The 17253-nt window shown below is 40.7% G+C and overlaps 1 protein-coding gene across 2 annotated transcripts in view; it reads left to right on the top strand.

Moving 5' to 3' along the window:
- PIP5K1B (phosphatidylinositol-4-phosphate 5-kinase, type I, beta) overlaps positions 1-11523 on the top strand; it is an 84031-nt gene extending 72508 nt beyond the window's left edge. The window contains exon 14 of one of the 2 annotated variants that reach the window (XM_009328076.1): positions 10784-11523. In XM_009328076.1, the coding sequence (XP_009326351.1) occupies positions 10784-10800 (17 nt within the window). In that variant the 3' untranslated portion in view covers positions 10801-11523. The remainder of the gene's footprint in view (positions 1-10783) is intronic. The other variant, XM_009328077.1, reaches the window with a different exon arrangement.
- Positions 11524-17253: the final 5730 nt, after the last annotated feature.

Genomic DNA, 17253 nt, shown 5'->3' with positions numbered 1-17253 from the left:
ACCTCAGTGTAAATATAGGAGGGAGGTATATTAAGCTTGGCTTTTTTCCAAAGGTTTTTTTTCCTAAAGCACTAATTAACCAATTCTGATATTATCCTAGTAATATTTTCCCTCTATTTTCATAAATAAATGTCTGTGACTTTTGTGGCAAGAATTGTACTAGGGAGGAAGGGTCAACAAGGAAAGTCTGTTCATTAGGTTTCTAATAAATGTTTCACACAGGCATGGTTGTTTCCTTTTTAGATAAAGTTCACTGCATTCTTTATTTTTATCTCTAGAGTTTCCTGATTTTTGTCTTAAGAGATCCAGAATATCATAGAATCATAAAACAGCCCAGGTTGGAAGGGACCTGGAGAGATCATCTGGTCCAACCTTTTGTGGGAAGGGAGCCTAGATGACGTTATCTAGCACTCTGTCCCATCGCATCTTGAAAACCTCCAGCAACAGGGACGCTACCACATCCCTGCAGAGGTTGTTCCAGTGACTGATTGTTCGTCCTGAAAAAATTTTTCATGTGTTGAGATGAAACATGTTTGTCACATGTTTGTGTCTGATCCCCATGCTGTTTCTCTGTAGGCTGTATTACTGATTTTTTTTTCTTATTTTTAGCCAGCAATGCTTGAGTATATACAGTACCCGCTTAATAGCTACTAATTTAATAGTGCAGCACACTTAGGGGAGTTGTTGTCTATCCTGCTTCCACTGAAACAAGACAGTAGCAAGTACCCGTGGCCAATTAGATGTAGAATTGACTTAGTTAACTGTGACCTCAAGTAGCCCATTAAATCAGCCTATTCCTGTAGTACTTGGGTTAATTGGGCTTGTTGCTAATACAGTGTTGACTTGAATCGTCTGTTAAGAGGGACTCACAAATCCTGAAATGTTATGGGAAATGGGCAAATGAGTAATTGCATGCAGCCTAACCTTGCTAGCAGATTGGCTGACTTAGTAAATTGTGCTTTAAACTAACAAACTTCAGGGGTAGGATCCAAAGCTGTGACACCTACATATTCATAAGCAACAGGGTGGATGAGCATACCTACTAGAGTAGTGGAGAATGCTCCCCAACCCTTTACAAAGGCAAGAACCGTAAGTCCAACCACCTCAAGTGCATGTATACCAACGCATAGTGTGGGCAGCAAAGAGGAGGAACTGGAACTCCATGCCCAGTCTGAGAGTTATGATGTGATAGGAATCGCAGAAACTTGGTGGGAAGACTCACATGACTGGAAGACAATGATGGATGGCTACAAACTCTTTTGGAAAGATAGGAAGGGAGGAAGAGGAGGTGGAGTTGCACTTCGTAAAAAAAAAAAATAGAAATTTGAGTGTATGGAGATAAGCTATGGAGACCACAAAAGTTCTATCGAATGCCTTTGGATCAAGATTAGATGGTTCATCACCAAGGAGGATCTTATGTTAGGTATCTATTACTGACCTTCCAACCAGAATGACGAGGCTGATGAAACCTTGCTTTGGCTGCTCAAGGAAGTTTTGGGCCAACAGAACCTGGTCCTCATGGGTGACTTTGATTACCCAGACATTTGTTGGGAGAACAACACTGCGGTGCACAAGTTGTCCATGAGATTCCTGGAATGCATGAGGGACTGCTTCCTGCTACAGGTGCTGGACATGCTGACTAGGAACAGCACACTGCTAGATTTACTGCTCACAAACCGAAAAGACTTACTTGACAACATAACTACCAATGATAGCCTTGGATACAGTGATCACAACATTGTGAAGTTTAAGATCCTGCTGAGCACACTGAAGTAGTAGGACAAAGGCCCTGGATTTCAGAAGAGCCAGCTTCAATATGCTCAGAGCCCAGATGTGAGGGATTCCATGGGAAGCATTCACGGAGGGCAAAGGAGCTCGTGAGTGCTGGGAGTTTTTAAAGAACAGCCTCCTGGAAGCACAAGAACAGTCCATCACCTACAAAGGGAAAGGAAGAAGGCAGAACAAGAGACCACTGGGGCTTAACAATGAGCTTTTGGATGTACTTAAAATCAAAAAAGAAGCATATGACCTATGGAAAGGCGGCCAAATACCCATTAAAGACTATGAGAACCTTGCTAGGGCACACAGAGATGCAGACAAGAAGGTTAAGGCTCCACTAGAACTGAAATTGGCCAGAGATGTCAGGAAGAAGAAAGGGTTCTTCAGATACGTGAGCAGTAAGCAGGAGCACAGGGAAGACACAGGCCGATTACTAAACAGGGCAGGGAAACTAGTTACAAATAATGCTGGCAAGGCAGAGGTTCTCAATACCCTCTTTGCCACTGCCTCTACTGGCGTAGCTGGACCCCAGATCACAGGATCAAGCAGCTACAACAACGCATGGATTGACCCACCAGTAGTGGCCCTCTGCAAGGGCTCAACCCACATAAATCCATGGGCCCAGAGGGAATCCACCGCAGGGTGTTAACAGAAGTGGCTGACATTGTTGCAAGGCCATTGTCTAGAATCTTTGAAAAGCTGTGGCGATCAGTGGGCATCCCTGATGACTGGGAAGAGGGCAAATCTCATACCCATCTACAAGAATGGCCCAAAAGAGGACCCAGGAAACTACAGGCCCATTAGCCTTACTTCAGTCCCTGGGAAAGTGGCAGAACGAGTCCTAGAAACTATTACAAACCAAATGAAGTGGGTGATTGGGAAAACCCAGCACAGATTTACCAAAGGCAAATCATGCCAGACTAACCTGATCACCTTCTACAACAAAATAACATCTTCTGTCAACAGGGGGAGAGCAGTGGATGTTGCTTACCTGGACTTCAGCAAAGCGTTCAACACCGTTTCCCACAGCCTTCTCCTGGACAAATTGGCAAGATATAGACTGGATGGGTGGTCTGCGAGATGGAAATTGTCTCACAGGCTGCGCTCAGAGGGCGGCGATCAATGGTTTTTACTCAGGCTGGCTGTCCCCGGCGGGGTCCCCCAGGGATCGATACTGCCCCATGTTGTTCAACATCTTCATAAATGATCTGGACAAGGGGACTGAAAGCACCCTCACCAAGTTTGCTGATGTCACTAAGCTGGCGGGTGAGGTGGACATGTCAGAAGGGAGAGCCATCTTTCAGAGAGACCTGGACAGGCTGGAGGAGCAGGCTAGCAAGAACTGTATGAAGCTCAACAAAGACAAGTGCAAAGTCCTGCATCTGGGACAGCGTAACCAAAGAGCCCAACACAGGCAACGATCTGTGTGGCTGGGGAGCAGCCTTGCTGAGAGGGACCTGGGGGTCCTGGTGGATGGACAACAAGCTGAACACAAGTCAGCAGTGTGCCACTGCAGCAGCCGAGGCAAATTGGATCCTGAGCTGCATCCGCAGGGGCATTACTAGCAGAGATAGAGACATGATCATCCAACTCTACTCAGCACTTGTCAGGCCACTCATAGAGTACTGTGTCCGGTTCTGGGCCTCACAATTCAAAAAAAGATGTGGACAGACTAGAGAGGGTCCAAAGGAGGGTCACAAAGATGATCAAAGAGCTGGAGAACCTGCCATACGAGGAAAGAATGAAGGAGTTAGGTCTTTTCAGCCTGTGGAAGAGAAGTTTCAGGAGAGACCTCATCACATTTTTCCAGTACTTAAAGGGTGACTACAGAGAATGGAGGCTCTCTCTTCACAAGGGGCAGCAGGTACAAGTTCTGTCGGGAGAGGTTTCATCTTGATATAAGAAAGATCTGTTTTTATAGTGATAGCAATCAATCACTGGAACAACCTCCCCAGGGACGTGGTAGTGTCCCTGTTGCTGGAGGTTTTCAAGATGTGATGGGACAGGGTGCTAGATGATTTCATCTAGGCTCCCTTTCCCATGAAAGGTTGGAGCAGATGTTCTTACGAGGTCCCTTCCAACCTGGGCTGTTCTGGGGTTCTCTTGGCCACACTTAACAGGGAAACCACTTCTTGTTGATAACTTTTGAATTTGGTTTATAATATAACAATCTTGTTTACCACTAACACTGGTCAGCACTGTGAAGTTTTTTAAAGTTTGAAGTCTAGAGGGTAGAGGGTGGAATGCTCTGAAAATCTAGTGACAGGCATAGGTAATGCCTTCTGTAAAGCTGTCCTTATGAGTTTCAGGTGTGATGGTGATCTCTTTAGTTAGTTTTTGGCTTGTAAAACATTCATTACTATTATGTCTGGGAGACTGCAGTAAGTATATGTGTATTCCACTGATCAATATCGACAGAAAAATAAACAAACCCCAACTCTGGATGTTATACAAACACCCAGTGTTTATTCCCATGAGGAAAGGTCTTGAAGAATAAATAGGTCTTAAGTGGAGAGAATCATAGATGCTTTTTTGTCCTAGCAGCAGCCTTTCTCTGCACCCTGAAAAATCCAAACTCGAAATTCAATAATGAAGACAAGGTAGTGGCACATACCTTAAGTGCCTAGTTATGCAATGGCTGACAGCTTCAAGGAAATTGGATACTGTGGCTAAGCATGTTACTTCTTAATGGCAAACTCATCTTGAGAAATTGTTTACCCCTGCCTTCTTGGTCCTGTCCCACACACTGTATAGATGCCTCCTTAACTATTTTGAGATTGCTGTGGAAGTGAACTGTAACTTAATCACACGTAGCCCTGTATATATGCTGAGGTGTTTGTGGAAGAAAGAGGCATAAGATACTGTTTTGTGCACTAATCTTTTACTTCCTAATGCCCCCCAATATCCTTCAGTGGACCCTGAAACAACAGTTAGCCTCTGCTTGGGAAAGTCCGACACAAAAAGATCAGTGCTGTGTGTTATCAGTTTGATTCCCTGCTGCTGAGGCAGAAGGCAGTTTTATTTTTATAGGAGGATGATTAAATGCAGGCTAGAAGGGAAAGATGCATGTTTTTGAGAACACTAGGAACAGGTCAGTCATTTCTAATGTATGTCTCAAAAATAAAGCAAATCAATGATGTTTGCATTAGCTGATTTAAGCCTCAATTGAAAAGGTTGCAAGATACATTTTGACCTTTTAAAAGCATCAGGAGAAAATGTAGCTTTAAATGGCATTCCCAGATTTTCCTTTAATCCCGTAGCTGTTAATCCTTGTCTATGTTTCTACTACAAGACAAGCTGCTGTAGTCTTACCCGCTAGATATTATAATGAAAAATATCTTAACTTGCTTAATTTCAGTCACTCCACTAATCCTTTGATGTCTTTGCCTCCTGCTTTGAAATGCTAAACTTCTTGGACAAATTTTAGTCCTCTAGTAAATTAAGAGCTGTGAATTTTTGATCCCATGAATGAAAAAAAAAAGACACTGTAGTAAAATGACATTGTGCTAACTTACTGTAAAAAACAGCTTAAAAATGGCATTTGGCTGAACAGTGTTGTGTACAAATTCAGACAGTCAAGTAAGGTGGGGTGGAGCAGAGATTGTAAAAAAAAAAAAAAAAAAATTCCTCTTATAGGTAAGGGCATTGATTTTGGGGTGTTACATTAAGGGCACACCATGCAGACTCACACTGTGCAGCGATATCAAAATTGAGAATTTACCTGGTAACAGCAAGAATTTTTGTTCCGGGACACAGGTAGAGATATCTTGAGTTTGCAACTGAAGGGCTGGTCTGGGCCCAGAGTTCCTCAGTTCTGAACAAAGACCAGGTTCAGCAAACCAGCATTTTGTGCACCTGCCACCCTAAGCGGCACTGTTAGGAACATCCTCAAATCCCAAGTTTACTTTAAAATTCCATTGGTTTGTTTTCTCTTAAATCTTTTAACCCAGATAGTAAGTTAAGAAATCTAGTTTTTATGAATAAAATATGACTAACCATGATCTGCACTGAGCAGTATGTATAAGCCAATCTAAATTATTTCCAAATATTCTACTACCATACAGTGGGAAACAAATAACTGAATATTCTATTAAAATAATTTTAATTTTTAATTAAAAATTGCAGAAAGATAGAAGCAGATATATAAAATGGTTGGAAATTTGAAATGTTTCTCTGCAGAGAATTAAAACATTAAAGGGTTCTTGCTTTTATGAATACGTAATACAATGACAGATCAGATACTTAGAAGCAAAAGATGCCATTTGAGATAAACAGAAGGTGTCCTGTACGTAAGCCCGTAACAGAGAAGGTAACGCTCTTCTGTTTAGCACTTTGATGTAGAAATCCACAAAGCAACAGAGTAAAAGTGTTTCCTTCTTCCTCTGGAAATAAACTTAGTCTCTTTCTAAAATCCCCTGAAGCCCTATTTATTGGTGTCAGTTCAGGTATTGACAGCTGATACATAAGCAGAAAAGCATTAAATGTCAGCAAATGCTGTTGAACACAAAAGTCTACACTGTTCTATGGAATTTGATTAGTAGGAAATATAGACCCAATCCTGCAAAAGTTTAAGAGAGATCAGCAAGTGCAACTGATCCTGAGGACCTTGGTCCAGTGTTACTAAGGACTGGTACCTAAAATGGAGGACCTTAAAAGTGATCATTTCACTTAGAAAGTAAGGAATAACTTAGTCACCTTGTTCCTTCTGCTCTGCAGTGAAGTCCCAAATTCTTTTGATTGAGCTTTCTGTCCCTGAAACAGCAACATGTGCAATTATGAACGACTCCACTGTGTTTTCTCAGCCTACCCCTGGAATGACTTATAAAGGTAGCTGACATATTGTTTTGACAAACTACACTATCAGTAAAATCAGAGTAGTAGGGCTTACGAATTACTTTAATTGGTTCACTGCAAGTAGCCTTGATTTCCTTTACACTTAAAATGGAACAAGAACATGCGTGTACATAGCATAGCGACAAACTTTGAAGTTTGCTCCATTGTGATGCTGTATATCTTAAGTCATTTGGTGGTAGATATAGGATTTAAATAAATACATACATGCCCTGCCTGTAGGATTTCATTAATGAACTATTTTGCTTGAAGAATACTTCTGTATATTTAACTATAATGGAAGATTCTTAGGTAGTACAGATCGTTATGTGGAAATACAGCAGTGCCTCCTGTTGTTGAAGGAACAGCTCACAAAATTTTTATATAATTTAGAAGTCGCTACCACTGAAGATATGGTCGCAAAGGGTTGATAAGGGCTTCAATAAAATAATAGAATGGAATAACTGTAGTGATAAGCAAGCCCAGCATATTTAGAGTCTAGTTAGTGTAGCTGTGATTTGTGTCAGATGAATTGCATAGATAATATTATTACATTTAGAATTACTTATGTTGTGGTTTATATCCAAATGCCGATTTTATTATAGGGTTTTGAAGTCTTAAAACATTACTGGAGATGAATTTTGAATTTCAGAGCTGCTGCACATGCATAGATAAGCAGATTTACAAATATTGGTCTATAAAATGCCTGTTCAGAAACTGTCAAAACTGTCTGCCTCTTCTTACTCTTCAGTGCTCTTCCTCTTTTCTTCTGTTCTCACTCCCATAGTTCTGTATTAAAGCCTGTCTCCTTGAGCATTTCCTAGTTCATATTCAAACCCTTGCGACTGCCAGGTTACTGTCTAACTCCTCATCTTCGCGGTTACTTTCTCTTACAAATATTTTCACGCCTTCGGCTATTTTCAGTTTAGCAACCTAAGCTCTCTCTTCTAGCATAAACTCATCTTTCAGAGAAGAAAATTACCACCTCGCTCTGATTGAATGAAGCATCCTAGTCAGATCCAACTTTGGCTAGGGGATTGTACTTCCACCATAACTCCTTGATGAGGTGTTCAGTTTTCATTCAGAAATATTTTGCTTCTCGGCCTTTCGTAACATTTGATTCAATTCTAATCATGTTGTAGTTTTCTTCAGGGTGCTGTTGTAGAGTAATAACAAGTGAGGCTGAAATTAAAGCAGTTCCCAGGCAGGATACGTGTAAAAACAAGCTAAAAAGCGTACAGTCACACTGTGCTGCATACCTCAAATTTTGGCATGTTGCCGTCTTTCTGGAGGCATCAGTTTCTCTGCCTCACCATTTCCTCTGAAGATACTGATGGAAAAACATGGTAGATTGAACATTAATTCTGAGACTATGAGAAGGGAATTCAAACCTCCTCACTTACAGAAACCCTTTCTTTCCCCTGAGAGCAGAATAATCCTTAAAATGGTACATGCATATACTAGAACCAATCAAGCACTCTTTTCTCAAAGTAGAATCCTGTTTAATTGAGGCTGAAGGGGGCAAACCTACTTGTTCTATGCGGTGAGGTAACTGCTCCTTTCCTCTATCTATCTTATCCCTGTATCCATCCATGCATGATCTTAAAAAGGAGAGGAAAAACAGGCCTATGTCTCTCATAAAACTGAAACCTGGTGTGAGGTGAAACAACAACCAACCACTTGAATGTATTTTGGCAGAGGTGTTCTTGCAGAGTCAACATCATGTAGGAAGCAACATAACAGCAACGTTTCAGTCACCCTTGCATGAAAATCAGACACGGGAATTATGTGCTTGATTACATTACAAAGGTACCATTTCAGATTACAAGTAATACATTACCTGAGTAAGCCAAGTGCTAAAATGCCAGCACGTATTGTCACTAAACTACACGTTCTCATGCCTGGGGCTTTTAATGCACCATATGAGGAAGTCAATCAGCTCAAAAACAAATCCATGAAAAGAGAACTGGAGCACAAAAATGCTCCAATACAAAAAGCCTCAAGTAGGCTCAAACATTGTAAATCCATTATATACCCAGTGTGAGGCATCTCAGACAGTGATTACAGGAATGCATCCTGTAGTGTCGTTTGTCCATTATTTATCATTTTGCACCCAATTGCTATGGCTAAACTCAGTCTCTATCACAAAACAATGTTTCTTGTATCTGCAATCAAAGTAACCCCAAAAGTTACGCAGTGGTTACAGAGTTGCTTAGAGGATCATGTCCTGCGCCTTGAAATAGATGGAGGTTTTTCCAGAATAATATGCACAGAACTGGCCTGTACCTGACACAGAGATGAACATCTATGATCTGAAAATCCCACCTCCTTAAAATGGCATCAGTAGCATGAACAGTATTTCTGTGACTGACTCATGCAGTTAGCAGTTGCTACGAGTTCCTGTCAGGTCTGTTTTCTCCAACTCTGTTGTGCAAATTTTGCTGATATTTTTTCCATCGCTGATCCCTCTGAAATGCTTTGGAAGGATCAGAGGAAAGGGAACAAGAATAAGCTGGTTAGCATAAAGCTAGCATCAGCAATACTGCTAGTCTCCTTAGAGAGTGAAAAGTAGTGATAAGGCCAGAGGGTCTGAAGTTGTGTTGAGTGACCGTTATATGTCAAAAATGGACCTGCAGTCATTCAGATCTGAGCTTTCAGCCAGAAACTAGATGGTGCTAGTGGAAATTTTGACTAATTTATCTTGGCTTCATAAAACATTATTTTGTTTATTGATACTAGCATTTTTCAACTCTTTTTGCCAAACTGATTCTTAAAAAAAAAATTTTTTTTAATTCCTTGTTAGCCTTATGTCATATTCTTTTTAAAATATCACTCTCTTTAATTTTACTCACTTGTCCAACAATTTCACTTTGCATGTTAAATTGTTCTGCATCCTATAAGTACATACCACTTCACTCCCTTAGCACGTTCAGGTGCTAATATGGCAGTAGATAGACTTTCATTGCCAGACCACAGCTATCTGGAGAGAGAACAGCCTCTGAGAAATTAGCACTGTGCTCACTAGCATCAGTGATTATGAACACCCTAACACTGGTGCACAATACAGTAACAGGTTTAAAGGTTGCCAAAGAACGATATTGAAATATCATTCTTCAAGGTTCAAGGTCTAGTGCTAGAAGGCATAACTAAAATATTGATTTAAATCTACTGGTTACCTTTTTCTAAGATAAGCTTTAAAAATGCCTTTGGAGATTTTTTTTGTTGTTGTTCATAGACAAGATTAGATTGTTGTTGAACTATTTAAAGGTTAGTTAAATGTTTGTATCGAAAAGTACAATTTAAAGGTGACCTTAAAAATCTGTTTAATAAATGGGAACTTATGCCTTCATTATATTTTTTAATAAGGCTTTAGAGTAAGGTCTAAATGTCTTTGTTTTGGTTTTGTGTCCTGCTCCATGTTGTATACATTAGCTGAGATGCATTCAATTTCCTGCAATATTTTGTTCAGCTGTCAGTTTATCCTTCATTTGAGTCATAGTAATAAGGCGTTTAGCAAAGAACGGTTTCTCTTCAATTCATCTCTGACTCCATAGAGATGGTAAGAAGTGATCAACTATTCGTATTATGTAACTGCTGCTTCTGTAGAAGATACTGTAGAAAATTCTAATTCATTAACATTATTAAGTAATTTTTTTTGTTAAATAGAATGATTGCTACGACATTGACTAGAACATTAGTTGTGCCTGAAAGTTTTTGGATAGGTATGATTTTTCAACTGGGGAAGAGTATCATGCGGAAGCTAAAAGGACTTTTATACGACGTGACGTATGAAGACTGCAGTTTTTCCCCTAACACTTTGAAGTAGCAAAGGCCTCAGTCAATTCTGCAAGGTAATAAAAGCTGCTGTGAACTGCTGAGTGCTCTCAGTTTGGACTGTCTTCTCTGATGTCCAGAGTGTTCAGCATTTTGCAGCAGCAAGTGGTTCTATTTCATGTAAGGTAAGTGTACTGCAATGTTTGCAAAACCATAGGGGTTAGCTGTTGTACAAGAAAAGAGACCCAATGCTTTTGATTAGGGGGGAAGGTAAGAAAAGAATCACTGCCAAACTGTGCTGCAGCCTGTTTAGGGGAAGAAAGATATTACCTGTTTATAATTCTGTAAGAAAACAAATAAACACAACTCTTGACTTTACTTGTCATTTCTGTGTTTCTAGTAACAAAGAATACATGAAGAGTAAAACCAAGAGAAGTGACCATGGTTAATGAAGAGCACTTTCTGCACTCCTGATTTAAGAAGGAGGAATTTGCTGAGCCTAATAGACAAAGTAATAATCAACTGAACTTTTTTTAAGAAGTGTCAGGATCTTTGAACCACAGAAAGGATTGATGGTCTTGGCAAAAATGACATGAAACATTCCACACTTCGCTATCATCTGCTGTTGCTTGCTGAACTGTGAAGAACTGTGTATTCAGGCTGCTTTCTACTGTATCACCAATCACCTTTTTTGGACTTGAAAGCGATATTTTCTTATCAGCTCTCCAGTAGTTTCATTCGCATGCATTCTGTAACTATGCACAAGCAAAATCTATTATCTGCTTTACCTATTTAAAAATAATCACAGTGGTGAATAAAATTAATTTCATTTGTTTTGACCCTTCAGTTCTAATCACTTAGGTCCACATCAGTGGCAACTGGAATTGATGTCATACAAGGGTTAGGGTAAACCTCTGCACATACTATATGAAAATGAGCCTCTAAAGATATTTTCACTGTTGGTGAAAAGGAGAAAAAAAATGTTATTTATAACAAGGCCTTATGTTGTGTACATATATTGTCTTTGAAATATTTTTGATTTTAGTTTATTTCTTGTAAAAGAGAAATTATATAATTTATTTAGTAAATACTACTGTAAACTATAGTTTTATTGATGAATAAAATATTTTGTTCTCAAGACTATCACAGCTGTCAACCTGGTCTTGATCTGTACAGGACTTACTGTTCTGGTATTTCTCTACCTTCATGAGAGACTCTTGAGAGGCATCTCAAGAGATATGACAACCACTCTATAACATGGCATCTGTCTTTATCTTCTACCAGCTCTATAATGAAGAGGAGAATCTTGAAATTAGAGCAGAAAAGGCAAAGGAACATACTCAACAGGCATTGCTTCACAAAAGCATTTCAGGTTTTTCAGTATATGGGCAATCATTTTAAGATAACTATAGAAACTGTTCTGGTTTCCTTAATTTCCCTAGCAGCAGAGAGAGAATCCCAAACACCAGTGACAATCAATCCAAGATTTCATGCTTCAATGCAGTGGTGTATTTAAAAACTACACAGGTGGCACTTTGAAAGTTTATGAAAATTATTGGTAATAACATTTCTTTTAGGAGTAAGTGTAGCAAACCTCCTGGATTGGCAAAACCAGAATTTGGCACTTTAATTCCTAGAATTATGCTTTATACTTCTGAAGAATTTTTCATTTACGGTTTTGGTGTGTTGTGGGGTTTTTTGTTTTGTTGGTTTTTTTTTACTTTGATGTAAGCCTATAACCCTGACAAGGAGGAGGGTATTACCCTTAATTATGCACAGAATAGAGAAATGGAAAGGTGTGGGTTTTTTCTCTAAGTATGTAGAGTCTCTGGTTTAACTTAGAGCCTGTGTCTCATGATTACCTCTTTTCCAGGCTTTAAAATTAGATTGCTTCATCTCAGCAAGATAATTCTTCTGCAGCATTCCTCTTAGAAATGCAAGAGACTTATCTGCATGCCCTGTAAGCAAAAACATTTTGTACATCTATGTGAAGTGTCTGCTCCTTCATGCACAGTGTATAGCATATTTAGAATGTGTCTCTATGCAAAGTAGGTATTTCTGATTAGTCTTACTTGGGGAAAACAATGACATTTCTTAGTTTAAGCACCAGATTAACCTTCTTAAAGCACATACATGTCACTTTTTTTCCCATTACCTAGCAGACTGCAGTGTCTGAATCATTTGTCCTGAGGAAGACTTCAGAGGACACAAAACTTAACTGCAACAATTCTGTTCAAAACCAGAATGTCTAGACTAAACAACTCAGAGACTGAGCCATCCTTTGTGTGCAATCCCTTTAACACAGTCATTTATAAATTAAAACAGTCATTTAATACTTCCAAAAGGAAATCCTGTATAGAATCATAGAATAGTTTGGGTTGGAAGGGACCTCTAAAGGGCATCTAGTCCAACCCCCCCTGCTGTGGGCAGGGACATCTTCAACTAGATCAGGTTGCTCAGAGCCCCGTCCAACCTGACCTTGAATGTTTCCAGGGATGGGGCATCCACCACCTCTCTGGGCAACCTGTGCCGGTGTTTCACCACCCTCAGCGTAAAAAATTTCTTCCTTATATCTAGTCTAAATCTACCCCCCTTTAGTTTCAAGCCATTCCCCCTTGTCCTGTCACAACAGGCCCTGCTAAAAAGTTTGCCGCCATCTTTTTTATAAGCCCCCTTTAAGTACTGATAGGCTGCAATAAGGTCTCCTCAAAACCTTCTCTTCTCTAAGCTGAAAAACCCCAACTCTCTCAGCCTTTCTTCATAGGAGAGGTGTTCCATCCCCCTGATCATTTTTGTGGCCCTCTTCTGGACCCGCTCCAACAGGTCCGTGTCTTTCTTATGCTGAGGTCTCCAGAGCTGGACGCAGTACTCCAGGTGGGGTCTCACCAGAGCAGAGTAGAGGGGCAGAATCACCTCCCTTGACCTGCTGGCCATGCTTCTTTTGATGCAGCCCAAGATACGATTGGCCTTCTGGACTGCGAGCACACATTGCTGGCTCATGTCCAGCTTTTCACCCACCCGGTACCCCAAGTCCTTCTCGGCAGGGCTGCTCTCAATCCCTTCATCCCCCAGCCTGTATTGATACCGGGGGTTGCCCCGACCCAGATGCAGGACCTTGCACTTGGCCTTGTTAAACCTCTATTGTTTAACCTCGTTAAACACCCATGTATATTAAACACCCATGTATAAACTATGGAGCCTACTGGGAAAACCCTCTCCAAAGCATGTGCAGTTACAAGTTTTCTTGTTTGTTTTTTTTTCTGTGTGTGACTACATGGTTCCACTGAGAGGGAAGAGGGATGAAGCAATGTTAATGATCAACAACTTGGAACCCATTTCCTTCTCCAACACATTAAATGGTGTAAAGCTTCAAACATCAAAGAGTACAGGAGCTTGTAAGGATGTGTATGTTTCATGCCTAAGGATTTAATTTCTCTTCATCTTGCGTTGGTATTTTGCATTGGTAGCACTTTGATGAAAATGTAATGACTATTAATACATACAGAAGACATCATCAACTCCCTGGGGTATTAAAGTAATGTATTGGTCTATTTCTCCAGGTCTAAACAGATGGAACTCACCACAGGGAGCAATATTTGAAGAATTCGGTCACAGACGTGGGCTATCTGTGTGCAGTGGTATCTGAATACTCTGGCCCTGCAAGCTGCCCAGAAGGAAAAAGAACAGGTTGATGCCTGCTTAGAGAAAGGTAGGGAATAACTCCAAATTTGTATATCTGACCCTGTGACTTAATCATATGGCATTCAGAGGGCAAGTTTTGCCTTTGGTGGTAGCGTGTAATAGTTGTCCTCAGTTTAAAAAAAAAAAAAAATCCTGTCCTTGTACTAGAATTCAATGGTTTGAAAATACTAACACATATCCCTAGATCTGTTTTCTTGTTGACTTTGCTTATGCTTCAGGCAATTTAATTTCATATAACTCAATGCTATTTTCCCAAACCCTGAACACTAGACAGTGATAAAAGAAGAATAAGTAGTTCACTCCACCTATTCTTCATAGAAGCCATTTGCTGACCCATTTTCAGTGGTGCACGCATTTGCTTGCAACAATAAAGATATCAGCTCTTCCCAGACTGAAGGCGTGTGGCCTGACCCTGCAGCTATTTTGCATCTGGAACTGCTTCACAGTTATTTTACACCAGCCTAAAAAGACATTGATACCAAAGTGCTGTGGTATGAACAACATTAACCTAAGGGACAAGGATCAAGATGAAAAATGTAAGAAATCATTGTTAAAATTGCTAACCCCTAAATCAGGCCTTTTGAAGTTGTGTGAGTGATCCTTCCTGGTAGTAGCCTCCTGTAAAGTTCATTAACTTGAACATTGGTGACAATTTTTTAAAATATTTGGTAAGTGATATTGCTAATACCAGAGAAAATATTTAATTACATGAATTCATTGATTTGTCATTAACCTAAAAACAAGAGATGAACATTTCCTATTGAGAGTTGCATATGACCTTGGATGATTAGAGAAAAATCACTGTGGAACTACCTGGATAATACCAGAAAATATCTTCTGATCCTTTTTTTATAGGAATGGCAAGGTATGTAAACAAGCACCATCTTTTACTAGATCAAATGCTACATAAAAGAACAGGCATTCCTCCATTCTTCCAGCTGCTTTCCCTTCTCCCCACCAAGGTATGAAAAAGGAATTGTTTGCTTTACTAATGCATTTTGCAGTCTGACAAAAGTTATTTCTCCCTACATGCCTTATCTCAATATGTAGACCATTATAGCTGCAAAAACATAACTAGTTTCTTCCAGAAGTGATAAGAATGTGGGCTGGTCTTCAAGGAACTATAGTTATCTTGTATCTGCTTGATGTATAAAAACTTCCCTCACAAAATGCAACAAGAACACAGACCCCTACAAGGTCTGAGAGAAGATACGGGTAACAGAGAAGCACACAGGACTCTGCAGGAAAGAGACAAGAGGCTGACTAAGCTAGATAATATGGTTTGGTACAGAGAACTCTTAACTACAACAGACGTCAAAGTCTCAGTTGACATTTGCACAACCGACTCTAATTGTCTGGGCTTTTGCCCCCTGTGTGGTAGAAAATAATTTCAGCTTAAAGAAAAAAATAATAAAAATCTTTGTGAGAAACTTGACTACTTACTCCCTAAAGCATTGTGCGATGCCAGCTGCTTACTTGAGTGACGAGTCCTAGAAATGTAAAAATGCATCACAGTAATCAGTGGTAAGCTTCTTAATACTTGTGTGTGCTTTACGTATTTATGATTTTACTTGGAACCCTTGCATCTTGCAGTCCTGTCCTATGGAAGGATCGGAAATGAAATTTGTCTGTGTTCCTACAGAACGTTTTTTTTAAGAAACTTTTTCATCAGAATTATTTCTTCTCTCTCACCTCCCTGGTGAGCCTATTTTATTTTTTCAGTTTAAGTAACAATAAAAGATGTCTAGCTGAGACTCTCGACATCCTCACATATCATTAATAATACAATATCACCAGCATTTAAATAACTCAGTAGGAACCTGCCCAGTCACCTACATTAATTCCCTTCTCTTTCTTCGCTGCTTTTTGAAGCACACCATCAGAAGTTCTATCAAACGTATGTCAGGTGTGATAAGTGATGTGCTTTATTTTCCTTTTACTGACTCAGGATAACGTTTTACCCACAGGAGGTAATGGATCAGAGTACTTGCTGTCACAGAAAACACTGTCCTAGAATGGGTCCTTGGGTGGATGCTATATTCTGTAATAATGTACCTTTCCGTGGACTCCGGTATTCACACAGCCAAAATAGCTCCTGGATGAACGGGTGACTGTCATCTCAACTGGTCCATATTAGCGGCTCACATCAGTGCAGTTACCTAGAATTAATTAACTGCAGTTAACGGGAATTGGAATCTCAACAGCTTTTTTCAGTGAGTTGCAGCTACTCCAGTTTTGGGGTGTGAATCCGTTGTCCGACTGGCCTGTTGTAAAGTTTGAACCCAAGATGCTAGCCCTGGTCCTTGTCCCATTGCTCCCTCCCTGTACTGCCAGTGTGTCCTACAGTTCTTGTCCTAAATTGTCAAGAAAGGGGGAATCCCTCTCTATTACTGCTTAGGTCTGGAAAAGCTGTAGATATTGTACTTTGAAAATCTGGCAGAGAAGAGGACGGGAACTGTAGAACGGCACAACTACAGGAAGCGGATTCTTACCACACAGCTTAGGAAATGACTGTGATTCCAACACACTTTCCATTTCTAAGCGTTTTGCTTTGTAGCTCAGGCTGCTCAAATTAGACTGCTGTCAGCACCTGCGGTGCGTAGGCACTGCCTGTATGTTGCTGTTGCTAGCCTTTGCAAGGTAGAAATAAATGGCAACTTTCCTTCGCACCGCCTGTGGGGTTTTTTGGGGTTGGTTGGTTTGTTGTTTAAAGCGGTGAAGGGGCTGGGTAGCGTTCCTTGTAATTTCTGTCCTTTCCAGGGTCCAGCTCCTCGTAAATCTACCCACCGAGATTGCTTTGCCTGAACAGGTACCTGCAGAGACTCACCCACGAGCAGTTACGCCCTGGCCTGAGAACAGCAGCTGAGGTGAAGGTGCGCAGCAGGAGCAGTCCCGTTACCAAGTGACCCTCACACTGTCCTACGATACCAGTCCGATTCGAGATCCTCAAGTTCTCCTAAGTACGCAAAAAATTCTGAACAGCGCACCAGCACCCTCCTTTTCTAAACCCGGCCTTGCTGCGCGGCGTTCGCGTTGAACGGTGCATCTGCGGGGGGAAGGACGCCCTCCCCCTCTACTGGGCTGGTAGGGAACGCGCCGCCTCCTGGAAAAGGCGGGTCGCGGAGAAAGGCCGCTCTGGACGGCGGCACGGCGGCACGGCCTCGGCGG

Source organism: Pygoscelis adeliae, unplaced genomic scaffold (genome assembly GCF_000699105.1).
Source record: "Pygoscelis adeliae isolate BGI_AS28 unplaced genomic scaffold, ASM69910v1 Scaffold45, whole genome shotgun sequence".
In the NCBI taxonomy this organism is placed as follows: domain Eukaryota; kingdom Metazoa; phylum Chordata; class Aves; order Sphenisciformes; family Spheniscidae; genus Pygoscelis; species Pygoscelis adeliae.
The sequence above is the reverse complement of the archived record's forward strand: the minus strand, read 5'-3'. Positions and strand labels throughout refer to the sequence as shown.